The following is a 15,663-nucleotide window of genomic DNA, read 5'->3' as shown; positions in this document are numbered from 1 at the left end:
CCATAGTTCTCTCTCTAGATGTGGATGGCATTTTCCATCCCAACTCTATTGGAATTATTCCAAGGATTTTTTTTTTTTTACATCCTCACTCTACCCACAAAGATAATCATGACAAATCTCATCACCACTTCTGTGTCCTCATTTTCCTTCCATCGGGAACTTGATTCTGGTTAACCAATTCAACTATTGTTTTCAGTTGATTCCATTACCCCCTTCTACTTAACCTGTGGCATTCTTATCTCCTTCTAAGGCTTCTCTCAATCAACCCTTCTTTATCATCTTCATTATCTTCCTATCTACTCACGGCTTCCTTGCTGCTTACGTGCAGCTCAGCTCCACTCTAAAATCTTTATTTGATTACTGTCCTTTGAAGATCTTTCCAAAGCTTTTTCTTTCCTTTTCACTACAAGATTCCTATCTACTTATTTACCTTTACCCACTTAATTTTCAACCCCTTGCCACTTAAATTCCAGTCCTGCCTCTGAGCTGAAACTGCATTCTCAAACTGCTAAATCCAATGCCTTCTTGCAGTCCTAATCCTTTTTGACCTCCGGTGAGTATTTCTTCCTTTTTTCCTTGACCTTTATGACACTTCTTTCTTTGCCAGGGCAGTGTGCCACAGTGGATAGGATACTGGACCTGGAAACAGAAAGATCTAAATTTGAATTCCATTTCACATGTCTAATAAATTCATTTAATCTTTCCCAATTTATAAGTGAGTTTCCTCCTGATCTCTAAAATGGGAATAACAACTACTTCACAAAGTGATTGTGAGGATTAAAAAAATAATAATAATAGCCTACATATATTTGTATAGTGTGTGTATATCTTTGTAGTACTTTGCAAATCATGAAGCTTTCTATATGTGAGCTACAATTTCTTTTGATTTTACTTCTCTCTGACCATTCTAAGTCTACTTTACTGATTCATCATCTGGCTCTAACCCATTTAGCCTAAAAGTCCCATCCCGCTCCTCCAGGAATCCATCTGGACCCTCCTTCTTTCTCTCTCTCTATATTTCCCTTCAGTTCGGTGAAACATTTGGCACAGGATGCCAGAAATCAGCAAGACCCAAGTTCAAAATGAGCATCAGACATAAGCTGTGTGGCCATGGTCAAGTCACTTTACCTTTGTTTACCTATTTCCTGAGCTGTAAAATGAAAATAATAATACCCACCTCCCAGGACTGTAGTGAAGATGTAGGTGCTATAAAAGTATTATCAGTTATTATTATTGTTATTATGGCATTAGTTCAGCTTTGATTATTCTGATTTTAGAGATGAAATACTGTCAACAACAGATCAACTGGCTTTCTTTAGAGCATACATTTGAATCTCCTGATCCCTCATTTTAACATTTTAATCATAATGATTATATGAGACCACTCTGTTTTGGTCTCTCTGAGGCAAGGTCAGTTTGGCTGAACTGGAGAATATAGAAATGGAAGTAAAGTATAATGAGGTTGGATAAAGAAGATCCAACTCACTTCCAGTTGATCAATGATGGACAGAAACAACTACACCCAGAGAAGGAACACTGGGAAGTGAATGTAAATTGTTAGCACTATTGTCTATCTACCCAGGTTACTTATACCTTCGGAATCTAATACTTAATATGCAACAAGAAAATGGCATTTACACACATATATTGTATCTAAGTTATACTGTAACACATGTAAAATGTATGGAATTGCCTGTCATCTAGGGGAGGGAGTAGAGGGAGGGAGGGAGTAGAGGGAGGGAGGGAGGGGAAATTTTGGAAAAATGAATACAAGGGATAATGTTATAAAAAAAATTACTCATGCATATATACTGTCAAAAAAACTTATAAATAAAATTTTTTAAAAAGTATAATGAGGTTGTAAAAATACATAGAGATTTAATCTTTGTTTTCAGTTTCTTGGTCACTAATTTTTTATAGTTGGCTTATAGTTATATTTATAAGAATATTGACTATCCATTGTTGTTTGCTATAAGGCTTCATTTTTTCCCCTCAATCATTTATTTATTTATTTTGCTGGGCTAATGGGGGTTAAGTGACTTGCCCAAGATCATAGCTAGGAAGTGTTAAGTGTTTGAGGTCAAATTTGAATTCAGGGCTAGTGCTCTATCCACTGCGCCACCTAAGTGCTCTGAGCTAGGGATTCCTGTTACTCCTATTTTACAGATGAGAAAATAGGGACAGGCAGAGGTTAAATAACTTGCCCAGAATCACCAGTATCAAGCATCTGAGGCCTGATTTGAACTCAGTTCTTCGTGACCCAAGTCCAGGACTCTTATCCATTGTCTCACCAGATAATCCCTAAGTGCCAACTACTGTAGTAGATTCTACAGATACAGAGACAAAAACAAGGCAGTCTCTACCTTCAGGGAGCTTTTATTCCATTTGGGGATATGCTAAGTACATGTAACAAGGATTCCATCTATGAATTTTCATTGGTTTAAGGAACTCCAATTTGAGGAAGCTTCCTTAATCTATGTAGGTTAGCATCTTCCTTGCAACTTGTAGCCTTAAGAGATTGGTTAGAATACTGAAAGACTGAATTATTTGCCCATGGTCATACAGGATCTGAGACCTGCTCTTTAGGTACTTACTAAACTGCCACTCCACTTATGTGAGAAAATAAACCAGAGGCAGCTAGGTGGCGCAGTGGATAGAGCACCAGCCCTGAAGTCAGGAGGACCTGAGTTCAAATGTAATCTCAGACACTTAATACTTCCTAGCTGTGTGACCCTGGGCAAGTCACTTAACCCCAATTGCCTCAGCAGAAAAGAAAAGAAAGTCAACCTAGATACAAAGTAAAATAAAGGTAATGTTTGGGAATGGGAAGATAAGAGTTCTAGCGTTCAGGGGAATCACAAAATACCTCATAACGAATGTGACCTTTAAGCTGAATCTTGAAGCTAAGAATTCTGGTGAGCAGAGATGAGGAAATAAGCCTATTTGGAGGTTGGAGGGACAGAGAGAAGGGAGATGGAATATCATGTGTAAAGAACAGCTAGAAAATCCATTTGGCTGGACTATAGAATATATCTAGAAAAGGAATGTGTAATGAATCCAGAAAGGCAGTGGGACCAGATTGGGGGGGTGGGATGGAAACAAACAACTTTTTAACAGCCAAACAGAAGAGTTCAATTTTATTCTAGAGGCATTCGGGAACTAATAGTGGGTTTTTGAGGAGAGGAGTAACATGGTCAGATCTGTGCTTTAAAAGGATCACTTTTGCAGCTATGGGAGGATGATAGTCAAGAGGTTTGAGCAGGGACTAGAGACTATCAAGGTTTAAAAGGTCAGTCATAAAAGCCTGAACGAAGATGGAGTGGAGAAAAAACAACAGAGCTGTTGTCAAGGTAGAATCAACAATATTTAGTAATTGATTGGATATGAGGATGAAATGAAAGGATCACTCAGGTTTTAAATATAGTTGACTTAAAGGATGATGATGATGGTCTCCAGAGAAGTAAGAAGGATGGATCTGGGGAGAAGGATGAGGCCTAATTCAGACATTCTGGGTTTGAGGTGCTTTTGGGATCTCTAGTTGGAAATGTCCAATGGACAGTTGGTGTGGGATTGATGCTCAGGAGAAAAACTCAGGTTAGATATGTAAATCAAGAGGTCTGTAAAATAATGGAATTGTACGAGGTGAACTAAAGTCCTGTGAAACTCTTAAATCCCTGAGCCTAATGATCACTTGTTCATTTGTTGAAGTTCTACCTGTTCTTTAAAATCCAGGTCCTTCAAGAAACATTGCTTGATTTCCCCCAATCAATAAGCCCCCTCATAGCACTTACTTTGTATGTTTTTTTACCTACTCATAAAGACAGAATTATTTATGCATCTTCCTACTGTAAGTTTCATGAAGGGGCAGGTTCAGTATCTTACCTAAACTTTTTATCTTCCTCAGTTCTCATCATTTCAATTTATACACCGAAGGAAATTTAAGGCACAGTGGTTGAATTGAGTCATATTATCTGAACTCAGAAAATTCCTTTCTGCTTTGTCATCTGTAAGCATTTTTCTGGGAATGAGCTTGGGTGGTATTGTTTGCTTCTGAAGTATGAGATATTGTAACTTGAGTCTGTTTCCATCAAAATATTGCAACAGTGGTCTGCTCTGTGGCTCTCAGATATCCTTGGTATTCTGTTTTTTGATTCAAGATATGATTGTTTTTAGTTGCAACCAAAGTAACAAGATTAAATGACCACAGAAGCAGTTCCTTATTAATTACAGCAGACCTGGGAATGGGCTTTTCTGCATAAGTGAATTTTCTATTTAACTGAAGCCTTGTGTGCCAAAACTGTCTTAACATATTTTGTCAAAATATTCCTAGAGTAATTTAACTAACTAGCATTTATATACACTGGTACATTGGTTACAGCACTAACGTCAGAAAGATCCAAATTGAAGTGTTATTTCAGACCCTTAACTAGCTTTGTGAGCCCAAGCAAGTCACATAATCCCTATGGACCTTGTGTTTTGTTTTTTGGGGGTTTTTTCCCTCTAAAATGGGGATAATAAAGTCTACCTCCAAGAATAGTTGTGAAGATAATTTATATATTTACATTATATGTTAATTTGTGAATTTGCAAACTTTAAAGTGCTAATTATTATCACAATAGTTTCTCTGTGGTTTTTGCAGTTTTTTTCTTTCTCATGCTGCTGGGTTGTACTCTTTTTTTTTCTCTCTTTTTTTTTTTTTTTTTTTTCTTTTGCTAATAATGTCCTTGCCTTGATCAACTTCTCCCTAAATTTTTAGTTTCTAATCTGATGTGAATTTGGACATAGGAGTAACAAATTTGATAATCTACTTTCAAAACACTGGGTCTAAAATTTAAAAGTTAATAAGATATGTGAGACTAAGAGCCTCTACTGTTACTGAAGGGCATAATCTTTAGGGCTTAAACTTTGTGGTATCTATTCAGGTTGTTCAAAGGCCTTTTTACCTTAGATCTTACTTTGTGGCCTTTACCAAATATCTATAGTTGCCAGTTAACCAAGCTAGTAAATGTGTTGTCGTTATAATTATTTTACCTAGGGGTTATAAGTTAATGTCATTGCACTTGTTAATTGATACTCAAATGAGAACATGCCAACTTACATCTAAATAAGTTTTATATAGAAAAACAAAGTATTTGCTAGGAATAAAATAATATGAAAAGACTGTGAATTTCACTGATTTGCACAAAAACTACATGATCATCATTGTTGTGTCCAACCAACTAGCTAGCCCCAGCACCCTGAGAGATTCAGTGCCATGGGCTAGGTTAAACATGTGATCAGACCTAAGAGCTAGTATTGCAACTCGAGTCATCTGACTTCAGATCAAATGCTTTTTCCACAGTGCCACATGCCTTTTATGAGGAGATTCCATTGAAAAGTGTTCAAAGCTAGAATAGCACCTCCCCCACCCTTCAGGCAGAGTCTTGGGCCTCTTCCATTTTCTATACAAGCCCATGGAAGCTTGTCCCTGTTTTCCTGCTTGGTAAAGCTTTTGTGAGAAAGCTTTTTTTTTTTTTTACTCAGGAGATGAATTATTATAGAATAATAGAAGCCTAAATTTAAAGTTAGAAAGAATCTGAGAGAACCACTCATTTGACAGGTGAAGAAGCAAAAGCTTCCAGAAATTAAAATGACTTGCTCTGTATCAGTCTGGGAATGTCCAGGGCAGGATTTGAAACTGTCTTCCTAATTCCAGGTCCAGACCTCTTGTATGCTGCACCTTGTCCCCTCACATATAACAAAGCTCCTTATTTAAAATATATCAATTATGTATATGTTAATTAAAGAAGATGGTAAAAACATGTTAACTGTAAGAAGAGGTCCATCCCTTGACCTTGTCGTTACATTATATAGCACAGAGTTTGGCAACCTTCTAAGAAATGTCTTTTTTTTTTTTTTAATCCTTGGAATCTAACTTTGCAGAATCACATTTTCAGACACAAAGACATGTATATACATATAAATGGATATGTATGTATTTATATTGATATCAGGAGTGAAGAGCAAAATAGCATCTTGGATAAAGCAGTAAAGGTTTGGCCTGAGAGCCACAAAGACTCGAATTCAAAAGTTAACCTGTGATGTTTACTGGCTGTGTGAAACTGGGCAAATCACTCACTGTCATAGGGCCCCAGGTTATTCTCTTAAAGGTATCAACTTCAAATATACCTGTGAGTCCAATGGTACAGCTTATAACCTTTAGCTTTCGGTTCTCTGAAATTGTGTAATCAAAATATATTTGTGTATGTCCCATTTAATTTAGCCAAGTTAATACAATGTTAATATATGTACAGAATATACGAAGAACTAGAAGAAAGCCTGTCACATTGGTTAAGTCCTCTGTTGAAGATCTATTGAAGAAACTAAAGGAATCTCTGTAGAGGCTCATTAGACAAGACAATTGGGTGGTTACAGAGTTATGCTTTATTATCAGTAAATTATTTCTACACCTATTTTATATACCTGTAGACCTGGGGTCATGTAAAAATTTCTCAGGCAAAAAGAAGTCACAAATGGGGAGCATTGTGGCAGTGAGGTAAAACTATTTACAGATTCCAGGGAAAACTGATGAGATTGAGGACAGAAAATGGGACAAAGAGATTCCAAGCCAGCTTTAGATCTTAGTTCTTTGCATGTTGAAATAGGACAACTTGGCTTTTCAAGTGCATCATTTTCTCATTTTATCTAGGAGGGAAGATAAAATGACTTTTCTGGTCACTTAATAATAATTGACTCAAGGGGCATTATGCTAATAAATCTTAATTAGGCTTTCTTGTTCTTTCTCTTTAAATAGCTCTAATAAAGTAATAGGTTGTAAGCAGTACAAATATGGTTTAGAAAATAACAGTTCTAAAAGTTCCACTGATACCAAGAAACTTTCCAATTACCAAGACTAGCAATTCAGATTTAAGCATACTACCTTGTTTAAATGGCCATTAATTGTGGAAAAAAGACCATCATATAGATATAGGTATACATACATAAGGGAATTGTGTATTGTGGGAAAGAAAGCATATTTATATACATACACATACATTTATGTACATACATATATACATATCTTCTGGAAGAGTTCAAATGAAGCTTCATAGTAATAAAGTATTCTCATTTTAAGATAGGAAATGGAGTGATGCATGAGAAATAATTCAGGTTCCACAGTGAATTAAAGTCAATTCACCTACCTTTTGGATCATTGCTTTGTCCATTAGCTCAGGCAACCATAAATTAAGGGTTTTTGTTCTCCCATTCTAAAATACTGGCATCTCAATTCAAATGTTTGCCATTCATCATGTCATTTCTTACTATCCTCCTCATTTCTAGTATTGTAATTTTTAATGAAGTTCATGACCATAAATTCTTCATAGTCACTGCAGGTGCCATCTTTCTCCCAGATTCTCTGCGAACTGGTGAATATCACAAAATAGATTGCCTAGAAAAAACGAACATTTTCCCCTGTAGGAGAGTTAATTCAAGTCACTAAACATTATACACTTTTATTTTATATTTTATCAGACTGAGACATGGAAAGGTATATAATATGTTCCCTTCTCTGAAAATTGACAGCCATTTAAAAATAATAATATCTTTTCTAAATAAGCTTTTAGTGATATCTCCTCTTTCATACATCATCATAGTGTTCCCAAATATAACTCCCCCTATTAAAAAAATAGTATTTTTTTTTTAAATTAAGAAAAGAATCAGGACAACTGACAGGCACCTTGAAAAAGTCCTAAGACATATGTAAATGTTCAAGTAAGGACATGATTGAAGAGGTATGAGGTATGAGAAGTTATCACTAACTCTTGACACTGCATATGTGTTAATTTCTTGTTTCTACTTATTTTCTCTGTATCATAAAGCTCTGTCTATATTCTGTATTCTTCATTCAGTACAATAGTATATAGTTATACTATAGTATAGTTTACCACAATTTATTTAACCACTCCCCAGTTGATAGGTATTTAGTTTGTTTCCAATTCTTTGTTGTCACAAAAAGTACTGCTATAATTATTTTGATGTGTATGGGGACATTCTTCTGATGACTTCCTTTTTTGTAAACTTTAATAATGGATGTAAACTTCAGTCATTGATTCTAGTTCAAAGAGTATGAACTTTTTAATCACGCTATTTTCATGATTGCAAATTGCTTTCCAAAATGGTTGTACCACTTCATAATTCCATTATTAGTGTATTAATGTGTCTAAGATTCCATGATTCTTCCAAACTATTAGCATTTTTTGTTACCTTTGTCAATTTACAGAGTATATAATGAAACCTCAATCTTGTTTGGTTTTGCATTTGATTTTAAGCGTTATGTGAATACTTTATAATTCTTCTCTTGAGAACTAATTTTTCCTATCTTTTGACTATCTTGGGAAATGGCCATTAGTGGTTTTTATACTTATTATTTATAAACCTTGGGTACCAAATTCTTATTGGAAAAATTTTATATGGAGATTTTTTTCTCCCATTCTTTTTTATCTTAGGTATATTAATATGTCTGTATAAAAGCTTTATGATTTCAAGCAATCAAAATTTTCTGTTATATCTTTTGTAGTTGCTTCATTAAGAATATATCTGTTACCTGTCTCTTAGGCATATAGAATCTGTTTCTTTTCTAATTGTTGTTCTTTCTCTCCCCCCCCCCAATTATTTTTCTAGAATTAGAAATATATATCCATTTAGAATGTATTGTGGAAATATAGTAGAATGTATTGATCTAAACCTATTATCTGCCAGACTATTTTTTATTCTTCCCAGCAGTTTTCAATCAAATTAAGAAGTTTTATCCTAGATAATTTATGTTTTCCACTTTAAACAAAGACTGGATTATTGAGTTCTATTGTTAGTGATTCTCCCTCATCTACTCTGTTCCATTGATCCATCTTTCTATTTTTTTTTTTTCTAAGCAATACCAGATGATTTTTGTGACTGCTGTTTTATACAATTTGAGGTCTGAAATGCTATTCTTCCTTCATCACAACTTCTTTTCATCATTTCCCCAGATATTCTAGACCATGTTTTTCTGAATTTCGTTATTTTATCAAAAATATCCCCTTGGTAATTTGATTAGTATAGCATTAAAATTGTAAATTTATTTGGGTCACATTGTCATTTTTATTGTATTGATACAGTAGCCTTGAGTTCTAAATAATCCTCTATTTAGATTGTTCTTTATTTCCTTAAAGAGTACTTTTTAATTGAATCTATACAAACCTTTTGTATGCTTTGATCAGTAGATCCCCAGATATTTTATGTACAGTGCCATATATTGGAATAGAATTTCTCTATTGGATTCTTATGTTTTATTATTATAAAAACATTGTTGATTTTTAATGTTTTGATGCAACCAAAGAAGGAAGATTAATGGCCCATAAGTAGAATTTATAGGGAAAGTTTAACCTCAGGGACATAATTGAGATTTCTGACAGGGCATGGCAAGGTAAGACTGCTCAAGACTTCTACATAGAGCAGGGGTCTTAGGAGTTTGACATAACTTGAATTTTAGACTGGATCACCTTCCTAAAGGGTAGGACCATATAGCTAAACTGATTTCTATCAGTGCCTACTGCCTCCTTGCCCCTCAGGGATCAATTCTTTAATTTCACTTGGTCCAAAACAATATTCAGGATCTCATCATGGTTACACAGAATTCAGAGTCATGGTTATATCAAATATAGTGGTACAAATTAAAAAAAAAAAAAAAAAAGTAGTTTATCTTTAATTTAATGTTATCCCTAATGGACAGCAATTAGCATTCCAGGCTACATATGTTACTTTATAAATATGTTAAAGGCTTACTGTAAATAATGTCTTCCATTTCCTGGTAGAACTTAAGTAATTTATCTCTAGTAAATAATTATAATGAAACATGTATATAATGAGCCAAATCTCACTATGCAAACAGTATCTTTCAGATTAATCAGGTGCTTGGAAGGAATATGAATCTGTTATTCTTTTTTTTTTTTAACTATAATTATAGCACTAATTCATTGGGCCTAGAAGGACTGAAGTGCCTATCAAATATCATTTTCTCAATAACTAGTTGGATCCAGTTGATCTTGATAGTATCTCTCAATCCCTGCAAAACAAATTCCTAGCAAGTCATACCATCCCTATTTTAGACAGAAAAATGAGATTTAAAAAAATTCAAGACTTCATCTTGGACCTTATCTAATAACTTATTTTTCCACACAATGTTGATTCTAAAATAATATGGCATATTTAAATTTAAAAGGAACAACTTTCATTGTCAAATAACAGGCCTGTATAATCCCTTGTTCTCTCTCACAGAAGGTGGTTCCAGAAGTCAATAGAAGGAATCTGAGGGAAAGAGAAATTATGGTTTGCTTTTTTTTTTTTTTTTTTTTTTTTTCCACTAAGCAAGAAGCAGAGAAAAGCCTGGGAAATACTCCAAGAGCCTGTTAGACAATAACAGCCTCCCCTAATTGGAGAGAATTCAATAAGATGGTAATCATTAGGTTTATTTATATCTCCTGAAATTAAAGCAAAATGAGAAACACCAGTTCATATCCTCTGCTGAAGAAACTACAGACAAAAAGCACTTGCCTCCATTCCTTTTTTTTTTTAATACTGTCCCTTGCCAAGAGTGACCAAGAAAGTCAATAGTATCAACCAACATCTCTTGTGTTTCTATTTTATGCAAGATACTTTACATATCTCAGAAAATCTTTGGACGTCATGCTACTGCTCTGACTACTACTAATAGTAACAGTAGTAATAGTCCTTAAACTGTGGGAGCCCAGGGCTACTTTGGTGCAATATAAGACCCTATCTTATGATAAGACCTACTTTCATATGCCCTTATAAAATAGGGGAAGTGATGAGGACATGGATCCATGAGTCCTCTATGTGAACTTTTAACATGGAAGTCTGGTGGATAGGAAACTCCAGGAATCCAGTGGATGGGTTCAAGATTGCATCAGTGTAGAAATTCTCTTTCAGACATAGGAGATCACAACCCATCCATGCCCACCCATCTTAGGAGCTCATCCATATCCTTTCTTAAATTCAGTGCATAGGTTCATTCCAACATGAGGTAAATCTTCATATCTCTTTTTTTGCAAGTTCGTTTTCATTACAATGGAAAGAAATGTAGAATTTGGCATCAAAAGAACTGGTTTCAGATGTTAACTCTACCACTTCAGTTCAGCAAAAATTAAATGCCAAGTTACATACCAAATACTGGGTTAGGTCTTAGAAATATAGAGGTAGAAATGAATTTGTTGCCCCCTAAAGGTACTTATCCTGATAGAAAAAACATGTACAGAGATAAATAAATACAAAACAGATAAATAAAACCGTTTCAATAGGGGAAGGAGTAATAATGGGGGGAAAACAGAGGGGGAGCCATCTTAAAATCATTTGAGCAAGCTACAAGGCAGAGATGAGGAAGGAGAGCATTAGATGCTTTAGGGAAGGTCTTTGCTAAGGTAGAGAAACCTGGCTTCAAATAAGAGATGTGTTGGTTAAGTGTTTAACAGCTGATTCTCTAGGTAGATGGGGAAATGTACATGTAACATAATTTTATTTATTTTTTTTTAATTTAAAAATTTTTATTATAGCTTTTTATATACAAAACATGTGCATGGGTAATTTTTCAACATTGACCCTTGCAAAACCTTCTGTTCCAACTTTTCCCCTCCTTTCCCCTACCCTCTCTCCCCTAGATGGCAGATAGTCCACTATATGTTAAATATGTAACATACTTTTAAATATAATCTGTATTATTAACATGTTCTCCATCATGTAAATGAGTAAGCAACACAATAAATCAATCCCAAGTTTATAGCATTTGCCAGTTTCTAAGCAAATTTGAGGTGCTTCAAATCCTGACTCAGCTTACCTATTTGTTCTACATCCTTAACCAGGTTAATATTGCTAAGTCTGGATATCCTAATCTATAAAACAAAGTGGTTGGACCAGATGTTTTACTAAGATTCCTTCAGGTTCTAAATCTGAGTTTTTAACTGAAGGATTTTTTCAAAAGTCAAAGATTGGAAAAATGTAAGATTTTCAGATCTAAAAATATTATTAGGTAGTACTAAATCTCAGGCCTCTTTTTCTAGTGACTGCATCTTTCTCTTCTGTGTTCTATCTAAAGTAATAGGGGTTTAAATCAGCTTGAACAGTCAGAAACACACTCATATAATCCCTTATTAACAAGAGTGTTCTAGAAGGGGATGAAAGGTCTTCAGAAAACAAATACTGATTTTCATAAAGGCAAGAGCTGGCAAAACAAAACAAAATCAAACATACAAAAAACCAACACCAAAACGAACAACAAAGCCTAACAAAAACTTAAGGTTATTTCAAATAGCAACCATCACCCTTAATTAGAGAAAATTACTGATTTTTCATGAGAAAGCACAGAGGATATGTCATTTTTGTTAAATGTCATGTTATGGCATGGCTACTCCGTTGCATCACCAGTAGAATGCTAGTCTTATCTTTGCCAAGAAAACCCAACATGGAGTCTTGTGACTGAGCAACACCACAAGTGTTATGGCCTCTGGGCAGTGCTATTGTACCTAGAGTACTTCTCTGGAGCCAGAAAAGGCCTGTGTTCAAATATGGACAAATCCCTTAGTCACTGTTGGCCTCCCTGTACTCCCCCAGGTAGTGAGGATGCTAACAAGAGGTCCTCTAGGGCTGCTGTGAGGATCCAGTGATGTCATGGGAAAGGCCCTTGGCACAGTGCCCACCCCACTTGACAAAGGCTTCTTCCTCATCCCTTCTCCTCTTCCTGCCAGAAACCAGTTTCAAGTGTGAATGTAAAAATCAATACTCACAGAAACCAGCTCAAGCTAAGCCTGGGGTCCTGGATGTTCACTCCCCACAACTGGGGAGAGCAGGAAATTACGCTCCTACAAGCTGGGAAGGCTGAGTCCCTGAGAGTCCGAGACCCTTCCCCACTCTGGGGGCAGCCCAAACACCGCCCTCCTTGTAGAATCCTGCTGTAGGTAGTACCCTCCTGGGTGGCACCCCTGGCCCCTCCTTCATGGGCCTCCTGGTCTGCCTGCAAAGCGCTTTGGTTTTGTTTGCCATTTATTCGGGAGTACTTGGAGGGACTCAAGTTATGACATGGACCCTAATTATGCTGTTATGACCCGACTTGTAATTGGGAAGACCTAACCCCAGAATCTGGCCCTGACCCTCTTAGTTATGTCACCAAATGACTCAAACTTTCCCAGCCTCAGTTACCTCTTTCGTAAAATGGAGTAATGGTTATCTCATTATGTGGCTCAATCCTGGCGTCAGGATGGCTTCTAGTGCACAATTCCGGGCAAATCACTTACCCTCTCTTCCTCAGTTTACTCCTCTCTTAAGTGGGGATAATGATAATAATCACACTCACCTGCCAGGGTAGCTGTGAGGACCAAGTGAAGAAACAATAACTGGCACACAGTTTTATGAAAGTGTCAGTTATTAGCATCAGTAGTAAGGCCCTAGCCAGATTAGAGTGGTTTAAAGTTTGCAAAGCCCCACAGTACAAACTGAATTTTTTCTAGAGGATCACAGGGTTAGATTGGAGGGAGGAGGCTGCAGAGATCACAGAGTCCAACCCCTCCATTTTAAGGTATGAAAACGGGCAGAGGGGGGTCTCCGGGGAATTGGGGGGCAGACAGCAGGTGGATTTTTAGTTGGGCCAACATGCTGTGGCCCCTCTGGGGTTGTGGAGGCACAAGAGATCCCAGGCCTGATCTTGAAGGTTCTTCTGCTTAAACCTTTTGAACACCGACTGTCAAGTGCAAGGGAGAAGGTGGCATCAATTCCAAGAAGGGTAAAGATGCACTGAAAGTTAAAGCTGCCAATGGGCCAGGTGGCACTGAGTCCCAGACCTGGGCTTAGGAAGCCACCTCTCCAAGGTGCAGACGCCAGGCATGGAAACCCACCTGCCCAAGTGACCTCTGAACCTCATCAAGCCACTTGATATAGGCTCTTCTTGGCCAGGGCCCTGGAGTGTTTGGCCATTCCTTCTCCAGGCATTAAGGCAAATTAACTAGGGTTGCACAACTAGGGAGTACCTTAAGGTCTTTCCAACCACCACTCTTTCTACTAAACAATCTAGTTGCCTCACTTGACATGAAGTAGGCCCATATTTAATGCTAATTTACTGACTTCCAAAGTAATATTTATGACTTCTGGTGATAGAAGGTGGCTAACAAAGTGAACCCATAACCCCATTTTATCAAAGAAGACCAATTTTCCAGTGAATTCTTTTTTCTGTGACTGCCTCAAAAAATTATTTATGCAGACATTGTAACGCATGAATTATATATGCCGCTATATTAACATTTGGAATTTCTGAGTACATAATCTGTAAAGTGTTTCTTACAAGTATTTCATAAGGGAAATGGTTTGAACATGAGCTTTTTTATTTTTCCACACCCACTTTGTTCCCATTCTCTTCCTCCACATGATTTGCATATGAAACAACTTCTGCCCTACAAAGTGTTGACTTGAAGTTTCCTCAGAGTTCTTGATTTCTATCCAGGTCCGCTGGCTTATTTCTTGTTGATCTTCAGGAAATACAAGCTAAAATGTACTTAGGTTCCTTACAGTTAAGCCTCAAAAGTACCGCATAGATCCTTTATTAGGCATCAGTATGTAATAAATGCCAAGCAGCATGAAGTAGCTGCTAAAGACCTAGCTCTTGAATCAGAAGCAAGTCCCTTCACCTTATGGTTCTCTTGGTCCTGAGATCTTTCATCATATTCTTAAAAATTACTGAGGACCCCACAAAGCTTTTTGTTTATATGGGTTATATCTTATCAATATCATATTAGAACTGAAAAATGAGGCAGGTGGCGCAGTGGTCTCAGACACTTAATATTTCCTGGCTGTGTGACCCTGGGCAAGTCACTTAACCCCAACTGCCTCGGCAAAAAGAAAGAAATGTTTTAATATTATTATTTTTTTATTATTATTAAATTGACCTTTCCTTGAGCCACATTTTGAAAAACTGCCAACCTAAGACTGAATAGTTGACAAGATACAGTAAAGTCATTTACACATGGACAAGACCCCATATCAAAGTGTTAACTGAGTCTTTGGTTTTATGGAGATGCAAGTTCTCAATCACTAAGAGATTACTAGGAGTAAACCCTCTCATCAATTCTCTTCTGCCTTTTTCTTTTTTCCAGCCCTTTCTAAGGCTCACAATGAAGTGATCTCAGTGAAGAAGCAATCTGAGAGTCTTTCAAAGGAATATGACCGCCTTCTGAAAGAGCACACACAACTTCAGGTAAGCAAGTCTAGTCTTGTGCCATTTGTTCTCCCCCAATCCAAGAAGAGAGATTTAAACATTCCCTCCTAGACCCTTCACTCAACTAATAAAAAGGCCATCTTGAGACACTTTCTCCCAACTGAATAAATACTACAGATCTGAAAAATTCAAAGAGATAGTCAACTTTATGAATTTCAGGCTATGTTAGATAACCAGAGATTAGAAATTTCAAAAAAGGAGAAAGTGATTTCTGTTGACAATCTGACTTGAACTGCCCAAAAGGATGGAAAAGGACATTTCATATTTATTTTCAGTACTCCTCTTTCTCTCCAGATTTCTGAGAGCAAAGTTGCTATCCAAAGTGTAGCTACAACTTAAGTATTCTTTAGCCATCTGATCCCTGTGGCTCCTAT

At 36.4% G+C, this 15,663-nt stretch overlaps 1 protein-coding gene across 1 annotated transcript in view; it reads left to right on the top strand.

The window, feature by feature from the left end:
- BCAP29 (B cell receptor associated protein 29) overlaps positions 1-15,663 on the top strand; it is a 67,145-nt gene that overhangs the window by 48,639 nt on the left and 2,843 nt on the right. Inside the window, exon 7 of the mRNA XM_074268352.1 lies at positions 15,168-15,268. Within this exon, the coding sequence (XP_074124453.1) occupies positions 15,168-15,268 (101 nt within the window). The remainder of the gene's footprint in view (positions 1-15,167; positions 15,269-15,663) is intronic.

Source organism: Sminthopsis crassicaudata, chromosome 5 (genome assembly GCF_048593235.1).
Source record: "Sminthopsis crassicaudata isolate SCR6 chromosome 5, ASM4859323v1, whole genome shotgun sequence".
Taxonomy (NCBI): domain Eukaryota; kingdom Metazoa; phylum Chordata; class Mammalia; order Dasyuromorphia; family Dasyuridae; genus Sminthopsis; species Sminthopsis crassicaudata.
The sequence above is the reverse complement of the archived record's forward strand: the minus strand, read 5'-3'. Positions and strand labels throughout refer to the sequence as shown.